A 14,500-nucleotide genomic window follows, 5' to 3' on the forward strand; every position below is an offset into this window, starting at 1 on the left:
AATTCGCCAACTTCGGAAAATATTCATTTTAAACAGAGAAAATCATAGAAAAGTCATGATTACCATTTGAAACTGTGCACGCCATCGGACAATTTTATTCATTGAAGATATATTTCTCATGGATCTATATTAGTTGGTCTAGTATGTCGCCTAGCATGTGCAATTTATAACGGTCAAGTATTTAAAGATTGAAACATGCTTATTATCTCTGCTTAATCGTTGTTTAAAACTCATTTTAGCTTAACACTAAAGTTACCATCTAAATTGACGTTGAATATTTCCTCAAAACCATTATGTTTTACCTAAGATCATCATTTTCTCATGACCATTGATAGAACGGTAATATTATAAAAGTCGCGGCTAAGATTGAAATTCACGTGCCTAAAAAAACTTTTTTCAGTAATAGTATTGCTGAGTGGGCTATACATTATACATATAAACATACATTTTTGACATATGTAATTCAATCAATATTGAGGACACACAGATACCCCTTAGTTTTCTAAATAAAATATCCAAACTCAGTTCGAGCGTTACCTATTGTTACATAGAAGCACAATAACTGTTAGACAACACGAATCCGAGTCTAATTTTTAACAAGAATCGTGTTCGATCAGCTTTACATCGCATGTTTGAAGCCGATGAACTAGACTGTCACCCGATTATCTGTTTGTATGGACTTCATTATTTACCGTTTATCATAACTTTGCATCAAACAGATTTTAGTAAATATCTATGAAATGTATTTGTGAGCTGAGTTATTAACATGGTACAGTAACTGTTAAACCGATACACTTTCAACGTAACTATAAAATCATAGTATGCATGTTAAGACAATTCACCACCATATAACATAACACATAACATACCAAACTAAGAGCAGTTATAAAGTTTGCACAAATAAAATTGAATATATATTTAACATTTCATTAACGTATTTATAAATCGCTCAAATAACACAAAGACTTGATCAAAATTAATGAACTCATGTTCCAAATAATACATTAATTAATATGGAAAAAAAACAACAGTGCAATAACTTTTATAAATGTGCACCAAAATAGTATTCAAATAGTTCTTAATATTTACGTCTTCAATATCACACACAGAGATTTATCTTTTTTAAAGTATATCTGAAATGTGTTATTGTCATATTGTGTTTTATTCATCTAAAAACACAAATAACCGAACTTACTTGAACATTGCTCATAAAAGGCAGCCCATAACATACGATGCATACATATTAAGTACTCTTCTTAAAAGATATAATAAACAATGGGTATGCCTGAGTATCATTAAATATAATGAACATCTTTTGATCTTGTAAATCAAGAGAATTCGTCACCGAATCATATAATGCATGTTTCCCACCTGACGGCTTAGGTGGCGGTACTCGCATTTCAGGGTCACCCTTTGCATATTCTCCTGTCAAAACTGAGCAGTAGTACATTCGCTTGACGCCGTTAGCATCTGGTTTGGAATATATGTCGTGTGTAGAATACGACGCTTTGATCGCAAAGTAAACTCCGCATCCATAATAGGTCGCTGAAAGTGAAAACTTTAATTTGTGCACTCGTTATTAACATCATCCACACACTTAAGATGCACGTATTCATACTGTATATTAAGTTTTGTCCTCCTGGGTGTTTTGAATTATTAGAAGATATGCATGCATTGAATACTTTTCAAAGAATAAACAATAAAAAACAAAAATAAACTTAATTTAAAGGCTACCTTTAAATACTTATTTAAAACCCCTTTATCACACATTTATAATTCTGGCTTACATAACTTACTATGTCGCTTTTTATTTCTTGTTCAAATGTGATACTTAAAGTTATGGCTCAACAGCCATACCAAAGTTTACCAATCTACACACGTCGATAAACCAAAAGATAAGCAAATAAATAAAACTGTGGTACAAAAGTTACATCGGCAATAAGAAGTTATCTGCATATTTCGATTTTGATTAGTAAATGTTCCATCACATAAACAAACATATGTCTTACACTAACATGCGCTTAATGAAGAAGATTATATATATATATATATATATATATATATATATATATATATATATATATATATATATATATATATATATATATATATATAAATAATAATAGTGGCATACACAACTTGCAACAATAGGTGTGTCCATTATGCACGGCTGTCTTCTTTTCAGTCAAAACTCCACTCATGTAAAAACAAGTTAAGTTTGGCAAATTCTTACTTTAGACTTATAAGTGTGACCTTGAGCATTGAGATTATGAGACGGTGGATGCACGCGACACTATGTCTCCGCATGATGTCATTTGTGATAAGTTATCTCAGATTTGCATGATTTATGACAAAATACATTCCGGACTAGCTTCTTTGTGGTTAAATTTAATCTTTGACCTAATATGTGACCTTTACTTTTGTCGAAGGGGGGCAGTTGTAACAAACAACTTGCCTTCCCCTATTTGGGGTCACTAGTTATTTCTAACAGCTTGAGGATGAATGACACATATTTATTTTAAAAAAGCTACAGTATGCCCAAAATTTACATTCGACCTCATAGTGTCACTTTGACCTTTGAGGTAGGGACATGAATGTTACACTGTGCACGGCGTCTAGCAACTATTTGCATTTGTGCTAAGTTATTTTAATATTAATTAATATATGGCTTACTTATGGATGATAATTGTTTTTCAATCCGTTTTCAATCAGTGTTATTGCCAAATTTTATCTTAGGCCACTTAGTGTGAAGCTAGAATTGAGGTCGGATGTCCCAATGGGTACGTTATATTATGATGCATTACATTTAATCCAAGTTATTATAAAATCAATAAATATATAGCAAGGAAATGGAAGAGACGGGAATGTTCAAGCTAATTTATAGCCAAATTATGCTATATTGTAAGAATATCCCATGGTAATAACTTCCAATTGTGCTGGTCGGGGTACTTGGTCTACATGTTGTGCCTTTTTACATGATGAAATGTTAAGTCATACCCAGATACAAACTGTTTGAGTACAGAGAGAACCTCTATAAAAAGCCATGTATTTAGACATAAAAACGAAATAACTTCAAAATGCCCTTAGAGATTAGGCATGTCATTGAACTTAAGTGGATGCTATTTAATATTTTCAGAAAGCTTTGTAAGATCAGATGAAAACTAGTTGAAGTAGAGAGTAAAAACCAAATTTGCAATCATACTGAGGATTGTCGGACATTAAAGAAACTACATATCTCGCTTAGAGGAGCATATCATGCGTTGGTATTACATGATTGTCGTTGTTTATATTGACCCATTTTGAAGCAAACTACAGAGGATGATACAAACCTTCTGGAAGGTCGTTCATTATTCGGTACCGCATAGATTTCTAAGCAAAGATAAATGAAGGATTGGAATGTGTTTGTTTATAAATAAGCCCAACTAAATTAAAATATGTTGTGCAAAAGACATAACTTATTATTAATAAATCCCAATCTGCGCAAACAATTCAAGGTTAGTTGTTTTTTGTGTGTGTTCTTATTGTGTACACATAATTTTACACGATACCCATGCTAACCTATATTATGTCCTTCAATTAATAAATTAATTTGGATAACATTAACATTTTCTGTGTTAAATACTTTGTCACTATGCTTTTTGCAGTGATAAATAATTTCAAAATGTTTTGTGATTGTATTAACTTTTTTCGCAGAGGTAGTTTCTTTTGTCGCGTTGAGTGCCATTTAATACTTAATCTTTGCGCCGGGGCTCTGATTTCAAGTGTAGCATACACACATTAACGGTAATAACTTTTTTGTTTAACGTTGTTATGATTTTGTTGATTAATACGGTCATGTGCATCAATATTTTGGAAATATTGTGTCATGCAACAAAATTTACGGTACGTTCCGTTTTAAAAGGATTCTTTATATTTTTATTTCATTTGTTTTATAGTTGTGTTACAATTGGTTACTATTTCGAATAAGGAGTTGATTCTTTGGGTCGGTATTAACAATTGTAGGTGTTGTTTTCCATCGTCTTATTACGTTAGTTTGCTAAAAAAATGCACACATGAACAGGTCGTGTGTCTAGTCTGAACAGTAAGCCTTTTTCTCTGAAGTTTTTAAAGCTAAACACCTTCATAAACAACCGAATCCATAAAACATAGCAAAGTAAAGTAAAAACATTATTTGTACTTATTGTTTATGCGAATAAATTAAAATTACGTAACAGTATTTCGTATCAGGATGATTATGTACGAATAACCATTTAATAATGGGATCAGCGACAATAATTATGTTGTATGCGTGTTCAACTAATATGAGCATGATTGCTCAAGGGTAAGCTACCGTATTGCGTTCGTCAATAATTTTATTTCGCACATTATTGCCTATAAAACCGAAGGGTATGTTCAAATAAATGTTAAGTCGTTTTTTGCTCACGAAATTCGTTAATTATTCAATTATTTGGAAAACGTAAGCTGCTATGACGTTATAATCAAAACTAAACAAACGATGTTATATCAGAAAACCACTCATTTGAAATGAAATTATTTTCAAAGTAGATCTTAACCTAATTCCTTAAATTCCATAAATGCCCAATTGCATGTGTACTTAGAGTAGTATGTGGCATTTTGGTAACAAAACATTATACAAAACACACACTGGCAAAACAAATTCTGATGGGATGTGATAAACCCTCATACACATCATTGTGTGGCGACCACCTCGTGAGAAACCATTCACTAAATGTTTGAATGAAGGAATTTAGGCACTAGCTACATTTCTAGGAAACGTTTAATATCTGCTGTTAAGAGTTCTTTGATTAGTTGAATCACTCTGACAAATGTGTTCAATATCTGACTTAATTAATTCAGGTGATTTGATTTATTACTATTAAAGATTCAATGTGATTTTATGACCAACTAATGACCGACTGGGCAATTTGACAATTCAAAAACAACTTCATTGATATAAAATATCGCAAAATATGTTGATTTTTTTTCGAAAATAGCATATTTACAATTAAGATAAAACTTCTCAAGTTGCAAAATTGTATCTATGTTGAAAGCATTGCTGTTAATAAAAAACATAACTCGTGCAGATTTGTGTCCTTCTTTTTTGCTATGCGTCAAACCCGTCGCAAGGCCCGATTTCAGCTATTCACTTTAACCGTCAACGACAATGAATACGTTTTTTTTGCGTGTTTTTTAGTGTTAATAACCAAATTTGCATTTCAATTTCATCGTCCCTCTAAAAGTGTAACTCTGTTGCTCTGGTCTTCTTCCTACCATTGAGTAATTAAATGGTAATTCAATTGAATGCATTTTAATTATCTTTTATTACTGTTTAATTTGAGCTTCAATGTTATGAGGTTATATTGTATATACACTTATATGTATCATGAATATTTTTGGGCCAAGTGTGAAGTTGTGCGCACTAAAACCGGTTTAAACCCCCAGTGCTTAGTATTCACCGTTCCAAGGCGGAACCCAGCTTAATTATACTATGTGTGTATGTGTTTTCGTATAGTGCCGTACTGTTTAGGCAATTGGTCACTTGCCATGAATAAAGGACCACGAACGTGTTTATAATATGAATGCAATACTGCTGGAGCAACCTGTATTTCACTTGATTTTATATAGAGTCAAATGTTCCAGACCATACCAGAAAGCCAGTACGAAAACGAGTGAATATGTAGTAATAGTTTATTCCTGTAAGAAAGTCAGTGTCGTGTACATGTTTCCGAGCGCTTAAACTATGATAACGAATATCCAGAAATAGTATCTAGAGAGAAGTTCTTTACGTGTCTAAAATTTAAGGTAAGTATAAAATTTCCTGTACAATACGCACTAATGCATGAATATCGTTTAATATACAAATATTTTTTAAACTGGTGTCACCGCCTTGGAACGGTCAATACAAGACTTCGGAGGATTTGAAGCCGGTTTGTGCCTAACCTTATACAAAGCCCATTATGTATAAAAAACACACTTGTGCAAATACATATTTACATAATAGCCTCGCAATTAAAACAACAACAATTTCAATGAAATGTGACCAATTCATAAGCTACCTAACACAGCGCAAAAACACTAACCACAACACAAAACACAAACGAAAAACAACAACAACTTGGGAAAAAACGTTGGAACGGCCAAGGTTAATCAGAGTTTACTTCACTATGTTTTTTTAATGATTAACGTCATTTAGACATGTGAAGTTTCTCACGGCAATGTTCATGTCGCGATATTGATAAAAACACTGTCATACATATATCGGCATGGTAATATATCAACATTTAATTGTTCATGTAAAGCCGTCTTAAAACATTGACTTTGCGTTCACTATGTGCTGCTTTCTTTAAAACACCCTTACGGAAAACTGGTTATCTCTCGGTAAAGGTTTGCGCGAGCAATGTTTGTAGTCCCTCCTTATTATATATTGTTTTAAAAAAATATTTGATTTCATTGTAATGTAGGAAAAATTTAACGCAAGTCTTTGCGTCAAACGTAACACTCAAACCATCAGTGCTTTACAAACTTAATTTCGTTGAAGTTTAGATTAAGCTTTCAATACCTACCATTCTTTCCACAGTAACTGCGATTGAAGCCATGCAGATTGACGCTATCCACGGTGCTCTCTGTTGTTCCATGCCACAGGAAACGTTCGTTTGTTGTTCCCGGCGGATTTTGTTCTTCTAGTTGCTTCTTCTTTGCATGATATTGACGCCATAGGGCCTTGTTCTGGACCTCCTCAATCTTAGTACGAAATAAGTTACTAATATACATACATAACAGTTGGTGCTTACATTTGTCCCAAAACATGTCAATAACCAGGCATGTTAACTTCTTTTACTTCTTTCTATTGTATATTATGTGATAACTGGGAAGGTATTCTATGCAATTAATTAGTGACGAGTTTCCTTCCCGGAGGCGGTGATACAAACAACAATTATACTCTTAGTTTAAAGGACCGATATATTGGATCGCAATTTCATTCGCACACATATAGAATTATACAACATACAAAAACAACTTCCCCGATGACGATTATCGTAATATCTAGTTAGTTAGACTTTCAAGATATTCTAAAATATGGCTTTACTTAAGTAATATTTAAAAAGTGGGAATTTAAATGCGTCATCAGGATAACGAGGCCCCCGCATTAAGTCAGAAATAAGTATAAACAAAACTGTCAATTAGTGGAGAAAATTCAACTATTTATAATATTATCAAAAATATAATTTCCATTTATGAACCGTTAACCCGTTGATAAACACATGCTTATTACCTTATTCTCACCTTGATCTTTAACTCTCGGCTTAAAACATCATTCATCATCAAAAAATCTTTCAATGACAAATATTAAAATTGTACGATTTTTCATAAAAATTTTGTCATGCGGGGTTAAGTTTTGTTTTTGAGTATTATTTGGTATAAACGAGAGTTCGAACAGAAATTTGTGATAGTGACAGTGACAACTGGAGCCTCAAATCAACGTTTAGATCATTCAATGCACAGACAAAATCGGTATATAGGTGGACAGAAAAATGACCAAGGTTTTAATATGAAAAACTAAGCGATATCGAAGCAAAACTAACTTATATATTGGAAGAACAGATAAAAAATTAATTCACAATGTCTAATATCAAACATAGACACATTATTATGTTAACGCGATCAGTTTAGTGACATAAAAACTATGTTTGCTAAATATTCAACCAAGCATATCAAAACAATCTAAAAAACGAATGAATTTTTTATAGTATAAATCCTGCTGTAACACAATCCCATATAAGTAGATTAATATTTAGTGGTTTTACCTTTAGGACAGTCCACCCGGGTCCAGACGTTTCCTTGAATGTATTTTCAATAGGTTCATATTTAAGATCCGTACAAAGCAAGACGTTCACATAGCAATTTCCTTTTGTTTTCTTCCATTCACTTGGTGTTTCTATGTGTCGGTCTGTACCAATGTAAACATAAATACCGTGAGGATCATTAATAAAATAAAATAAGATATACATTACAATATGCAAAATGTTAAATACCAAATTGCAAATGTATGCTTAATCTGTATTACGAATATATTAAAAATTACTGTATACCTTCAATTAAATCTTTTCGAACTAATTGCAATTTTTTACTATCATCGGTTTCGCCCTTCTCATATTTTTGTAATGTTTTGAAATCAACGACAATTTCTAAGCCGCCGCTTCTGTAATAACAATAAAAAAATACGTTTATCTACAACAAACCAAAGAAAACTAATAATGGCTATAATTGATAGTAGGATCAATTGTATCAAACGAAGCATTCCCGTCTTTAGTATTACTGTCTGAAGAATTTCTATGTTACATACAGTGTGCCATTTCAACATCTATTTATAACATATTTCTCTTGAATGTGCATGTAAAATACAAAACATATATATGAATCAAATAAGAAAATACAATCTTTAAAAGCATTATGTTTGGATTTTACAGTTATTGTACAATATTTTATGAAGCCGATTCGATTTCTTATGGTCATTTACATATTGAATTAGTGAATATATAGGAGAAAAGAAACTCTATGAACAAAATCAGTAGGAAAATTATTCTTACATAAAGCAAGTTTCCTAGTGTACTTTCAATACACGCGATATGACATAACACATAAAAATGATTTAAGCTAGTTTCATTTGAAGTTTACAAGCATATACATAATAAATATTTGCAAGTGAGAATTTTCGACTTGTACGCGTGAATTGATATGTATTTTTGAAATTTTTAGAATGAATTATTTGTAATAACACATTACAAATAAGTTATTCCTATAAGTACATTCAAATTGATGTATTGGTTTAGTTTCAAATTAACCTTGTTGCGTTACCAATTATTTGCTTAAGCTATAGCTGATAAAATTTATATTGTATATAACGCATAGTTATTTAAATATACATATTCAAAATACTTACCGATATATGAACTTGTCTTCTTTATTTTTGTATGATTGTTCTATTTTCAGATTTACTTTGTCTGGAAACGCGGTATTAATTTCATCACCATTCACTTCTTCAATGAAGAACCATTTGACAACCGCTTTACACATCAAAGCTAGTTCACTGTCGTTTTCTATCTGGATCGCATCCTTAATGATCCTGTAAACACACACACACACGTTACCAAATAAAATACACGATTTAGGGCGAGTTTGTCGCACTGCGACGGCTTGTTCATAAGTAAATGATTTGTTTTAAGAGTACGACCTTTCTCAAACAATACAATATTTAGATTTTGGTATATTGACCTTCTAGTTCTTATTGGTAATTGTTGAATCGTGCTATAAAATTGTTCCAACATTCACTGATATTTTCATGATAGGTAACATAGGTAATTTATATGCAGATTCTACTCATACATTTACATGTGCTTAATCAACAAACGGACAAGAAAAATGTACATAAAGTATTTTTTCACTTTAAGTTTTACTCACAACATAAGAGGTGCATTTACACGCAATCATTTGTTTTCATTTTTAGTCTGTTTATTTCAATTGTCGTGATATGTATATGTATAATATACTACTGTTTTCGAGTGTAAAGAATATATATATTGTGCACAGGTTCCACAACCTCGTTGGGTAAAACAACGGTGATACATTTGGCCGAGCACAGGGCTGACATACCATAATTGATAAGCCGATTAGTGAAACTAAGTTGTGTATGTCAGATGTGTACGAATGCAGATAAATCACAGTATTTTACACAATTACACAATGCTTTAAAATAATCGTTTAATAAGATAATTTTAGCATTCTATATTTTAATATCCACTTTCAGAGCGCGAGCGTTTACGTCATTCTATGACGTTGTTTGATGTTAGCTGAAAAAAATTCAATAAATATGCCCTCAAATCATATTTAGAATGTTATTTTAAGCATCTTTATTTGTGGGATTTATTATTGAACCACGTGTTCCAGATAGGCAATAGTTATAGTTTTAACATCACATATATTCTGTTTATACGCGCGTGTGAAGTAAATACTCGGTATTGATCTGAAATTGTCGCTTAAACTCGGACCGTCCAATAAGGAATATATTGGACGCACGCGTAGTTTTGTGGATTGTTTACATATGTATATTATAAAGCCGATTATTTAATCGGGAATCTATTTCAATGTTTAACAATGATATGGAATGTGTTCTTCAATATGAAATAGTGTCGTCAATAAGGGATTGAGCTGATATGTGTATTCACTTCGTTTTATAATTACTCACAAAGGTGCTCCAGTTAACAATCTGCCTTAGGGTAATTCTTGCAGTTTAATAGAATTGTTGTTCTTCTGTATTGCTTTTTTTATATTTTAAATACAACGGTATTCGACTTTTTTAACGTGTGTGTTTGTTAACTATTTCTGGGTTACACGTTAGATTCAGGATGTTTTTTTTCATCCATCTGACACAAAACACAACCGACTCATAAGCAACCCACGCGATGTAATACGAAAGCAATCAGCAGCAACATGTAAGTGGTTATATATAAAACTCGGTTGCTAGTAAAAACGTTATTAAACTTGAAATAATAGTGTATCAAAATATATTAAAAGCACAGTTGGCATAGCATTGTCAAATATCGGTTAAATATTTAAAGCTTGTTTCTTCTTTTCAGCTGAAATGATTAAAAGCAGTAAATCGCTTATATCAAATAAATACAATTTGTGGTAAGCGCGTCAGCTTTCTTTGCTTTTAAAACATTCTGTTTCAAAACGTTTAGATCTAAATTACACATAATGCATAAGGTAATGATAACAGATGAACTATTAAAATGATGATATTTGTTTGATGCCGTTGTAATATCTAGAATGATATTTGTTAAACTAGTTAAATAGTAAATATATGGGGGGTTTTCTAATGGGACCATTTATTTCACGGTATACCTCAAGGCAAACATATTTTCTGTCTATTTAATCATTTAATAATTATTTTTAAATAAATAACTGTTTAAATGTTTAAAGTGCCAACTCTTGTCCATTAGATGTGTAGTGAGTGGGTGAGAAAAATCAACATCCGAGCGTCGTGTTAGATTTAGATGAATGTTTGCCATGGTTTTCAAACTTAATTTGTGTTGGGTCATAACGACCAAGACCGTTTGTGTGTCATGACTTTATAAGACTCAACTTAGCCTAATGCTGTAGAGGCTTACTGAAAGTTAATGTCATGGTCACAAAATTGAAACGCAGGTGTGTTTTCGTTAACAAGATGAATAAGTTAAATGCTCCTTATATTGTAAAACTGTATAAGGAATATGGTGGAAGAGTAAAATGTCAACGTACCTGATTTAGAAAAGTGGCATAGAAAACGCGATGCGGTATAATCAATTAATCATGGTAATTAAATACTGAGAATATGATTAAAATTACTATGAATTGTAAAATGAAGTAGTACCAAGAAGGCTATAGCCAATGTGTAGTGGGTTTTATATATACTATCGAGACATCGTTTGGAAAGGAGATAAAGAAAAAAACAATGGAACGCAGAGGTTAGTCATATGATTCAATGCAATATTGATTGTTAGCAGTTATAATAAGTTACTGTACACTTATTTATCAAATACGACTTATTGAACCATTTAATATTAAAAGCAAGCAATTGTATGAAAAATAAACACAATAGTTAGTCATGTACGTAGTTTATGTAATACATATCCTTGATAAAATAACGTATTACTTATAAGGGAAAGCATACTTTTGCTGAAAAACATTACTCACAAAAGACAATCTCCTAACGAACTAATTAATATATACGCTGTACAACCGGTAATATCTTTAATGTCAAAAGAGAAAACAAAGTTAATATTAAGGCATGTTCGACGCTTTCAACATTCTGTGAAAGGTATTCGTTAACTGTTTTGCGACAAATAATTAACAAATATGGTTTAAAAAAAAAAATATGCATTGCAATTATTCAAAGTAGCAAAATTGCACATTGTAGCACACATATATGTTGGGTAATTACTAATCATCAATCAAAACTGATAGAAGCTTGCATCGATACATAGCAAAAACATGATTTACCAACAAAGCTCTTTAACAACCCTCAACATTTTGTTGCGTGCACGGTGTAGTGGCAGCGCTTTACCTTTGCTTGTAGAGGTCCCTTATTCAAACGCCAGGGCAAGCGCTTTGTTTCTTTTTGTATCATTCTCCTTGTTATAATAATTATTTGACAAATATTATAAAACATATAGTTGTGTTATTGTTTTTATTTAATGGCATCGTTCAAAGTTATAAAATATTGTGAACATGTCCCTTTAAGGCATCATACTTGGTCACAAAGTCAATACAATAAAAAAGCAGCATAACGTGCGACTTCACTACCATCAAGCGTACTTATCCTTATATAACAACTAGCATTTTGCAAAACTTATTCCGCAGTATATCTTTTACTTAAAGACCAACCTGTACGTAGTTTAAACATTTACTGTTGGTAAAATCGCATATGAATGCCACATGTGAAAAAGTCGAACATATAAACGAATTAATCAAGAGAACAATACTTTTCAGTAATTTACATTTACAAGACAGCATGCTAAATTACCTGTTAATATGAGTACTTGCTTCGTGTACATTTGTTAGAAGCCCATAAATTTCTATTCTACCGTCGGTGTGTTTCAGGCAAACATGGTTGGTTTGTACAACTTTCCCGATCGCCTGCATCTACCATAAAAAATATTAATTATGTGTAACTGTTTTGTTCGTCCTATTCTTTATTCAAACAGGTACGCAAAATTATTATCGTATTGTTTTAATTGAAAATACAATATATAATGTACTTAAATACACTATATACAAAAGATTGACACAAAGATAGAGCATGACCCAGCAGTGTTAGAAAAAGGTCTACCACTGCCGATTCGATTGTTGGTATTTTAATACTTTTACAGAAAAGAAAAACATTCATAATGACACGGTTTCCACCGAATCGTTCCCATAACTGATTTAGTATGTCTTCAGATGTCTCAACATGCTAAAAAGCGAAACGTTTCATTAAACATGGATGAAGAAAAATAACTTTGTGCCCATATGAAATGTACTGACCCTGAATTAAGATGACCCTGAAGACCTATAAACTATCACATGTGAAAATGTATCCCATACATATTATACCTGAGAACCTTTCTGTATATTTCGTTTTGACCTAAGAAACTAAACAAACTAAGTAGAGGATCAGTACCAGATGTGTCCTACCATTTATTTATAGTTAACGGCATTGCCATTGTGAAATGATTGTATCAGTTATTTTGCTATAATAATATATAATAATAATTTTACTTCATTTAAAAAAATGCGACCCCTAGAGCGAGGTCAGTTCTCAAATCATAGGAAGGATTTAAACATTTGTAGAAAAATTCTAGATAATATAATTTTCCAAAGATGAACTTAAGCAAACGGAGAAAATCAAGAAATTCTATCAGGAGAAAAGTTCTTGTTCTTATCCACTAACTTTATAACAGAACACCAACTATAAACTTGAAATGTCTTAAACTGAGATAACCGCATTGGAACGGTCAAATATAAAGCATTTGGGGTTCAAACTACTAGCAACCTTACACTTACACCTTAATTATTCGCAAATAAAACACACGTTTAATACAATGTACATATGCAGAAAGAAAGCCATGGGCTTTGAAGTTTTAAAACCACAATAATATTCTTTTTTAAAGACTGCCCCTATATTATTCATTGTTTAATGTTCAAACTGTCGACCCCACTGGGCGAGGCAAGTATTCATCTCAGGGGGGATAATTTGAATGAACGTTGCACAGGACTTTAAGGCGATGCCACTTACCAAATATGAAAGTGTTTTCAGAACAGAAGATTTTTTAGGTTTTTCTATATGTCAAACTGGTAAATCTCAGAAAATGAGAGTTTGGGCTATCTGGGCAAAAAGGAATAACATATGTGCATGACATTTTAATAATTCCTCATAACAAACATGCAATCCTTGGGCTTTGCGATATTAGTTTAGCGGACACTGATGGACAACACACAGAAGAAAAGCGGAGGAGTATAAGTGCAATTGCTAAGGATAAAGCAGGTACTCGGAGAAAGTTTAAATCATATATTGATCCGTTGGATTCAAGCAAGCATCCAATCAGTCTAGTGAACATTAAGGCTGGAACAATAGCACCAAAATGTGTTGATCAAGCAATAGATACTTGTAAACCAACGGAATTCGAAAATGCACGACCAGGCAATGTGTATGGTTCACTTTATAAAATGAACCAAACCCATGTTGTGTCCAGAAAGCAGATTAGGCTTGCAGACTACTACTAGTGTATGACATCATTTTATTTATTCAATATGTATTGGCTAACAAGCTATTTCTAGTAAAGTTGACATTGACCATATACTAAGCCATGAATTAGCTCTAATACCTAGTGCTATGTTGTCTGAAAAGGAGAAGTTTAGATTAAGAAAAAACAAATCGATGATAAAGAAACAATTAAAAGCAGAAGTGTCTGAGTGGCAAATT

General features: G+C 32.1%; 1 protein-coding gene across 1 annotated transcript in view; it reads right to left on the minus strand.

The window, feature by feature from the left end:
- Positions 1 to 1,206: 1,206 nt before the first annotated feature.
- LOC127839519 (protein mono-ADP-ribosyltransferase PARP14-like) overlaps positions 1,207 to 14,500 on the minus strand; it is a 47,023-nt gene continuing 33,729 nt past the window's right edge. Inside the window, exons 7-11 of the mRNA XM_052367908.1 lie at positions 8,942 to 9,124; positions 8,091 to 8,200; positions 7,806 to 7,948; positions 6,564 to 6,741; positions 1,207 to 1,545 (exon numbers count right to left, since the gene is read on the minus strand). Of these exons, the coding sequence (XP_052223868.1) occupies positions 1,244 to 1,545; positions 6,564 to 6,741; positions 7,806 to 7,948; positions 8,091 to 8,200; positions 8,942 to 9,124 (916 nt within the window). The 3' untranslated portion in view covers positions 1,207 to 1,243. The remainder of the gene's footprint in view (positions 1,546 to 6,563; positions 6,742 to 7,805; positions 7,949 to 8,090; positions 8,201 to 8,941; positions 9,125 to 14,500) is intronic.

Source organism: Dreissena polymorpha, chromosome 7 (genome assembly GCF_020536995.1).
Source record: "Dreissena polymorpha isolate Duluth1 chromosome 7, UMN_Dpol_1.0, whole genome shotgun sequence".
NCBI lineage: Eukaryota > Metazoa > Mollusca > Bivalvia > Myida > Dreissenidae > Dreissena > Dreissena polymorpha.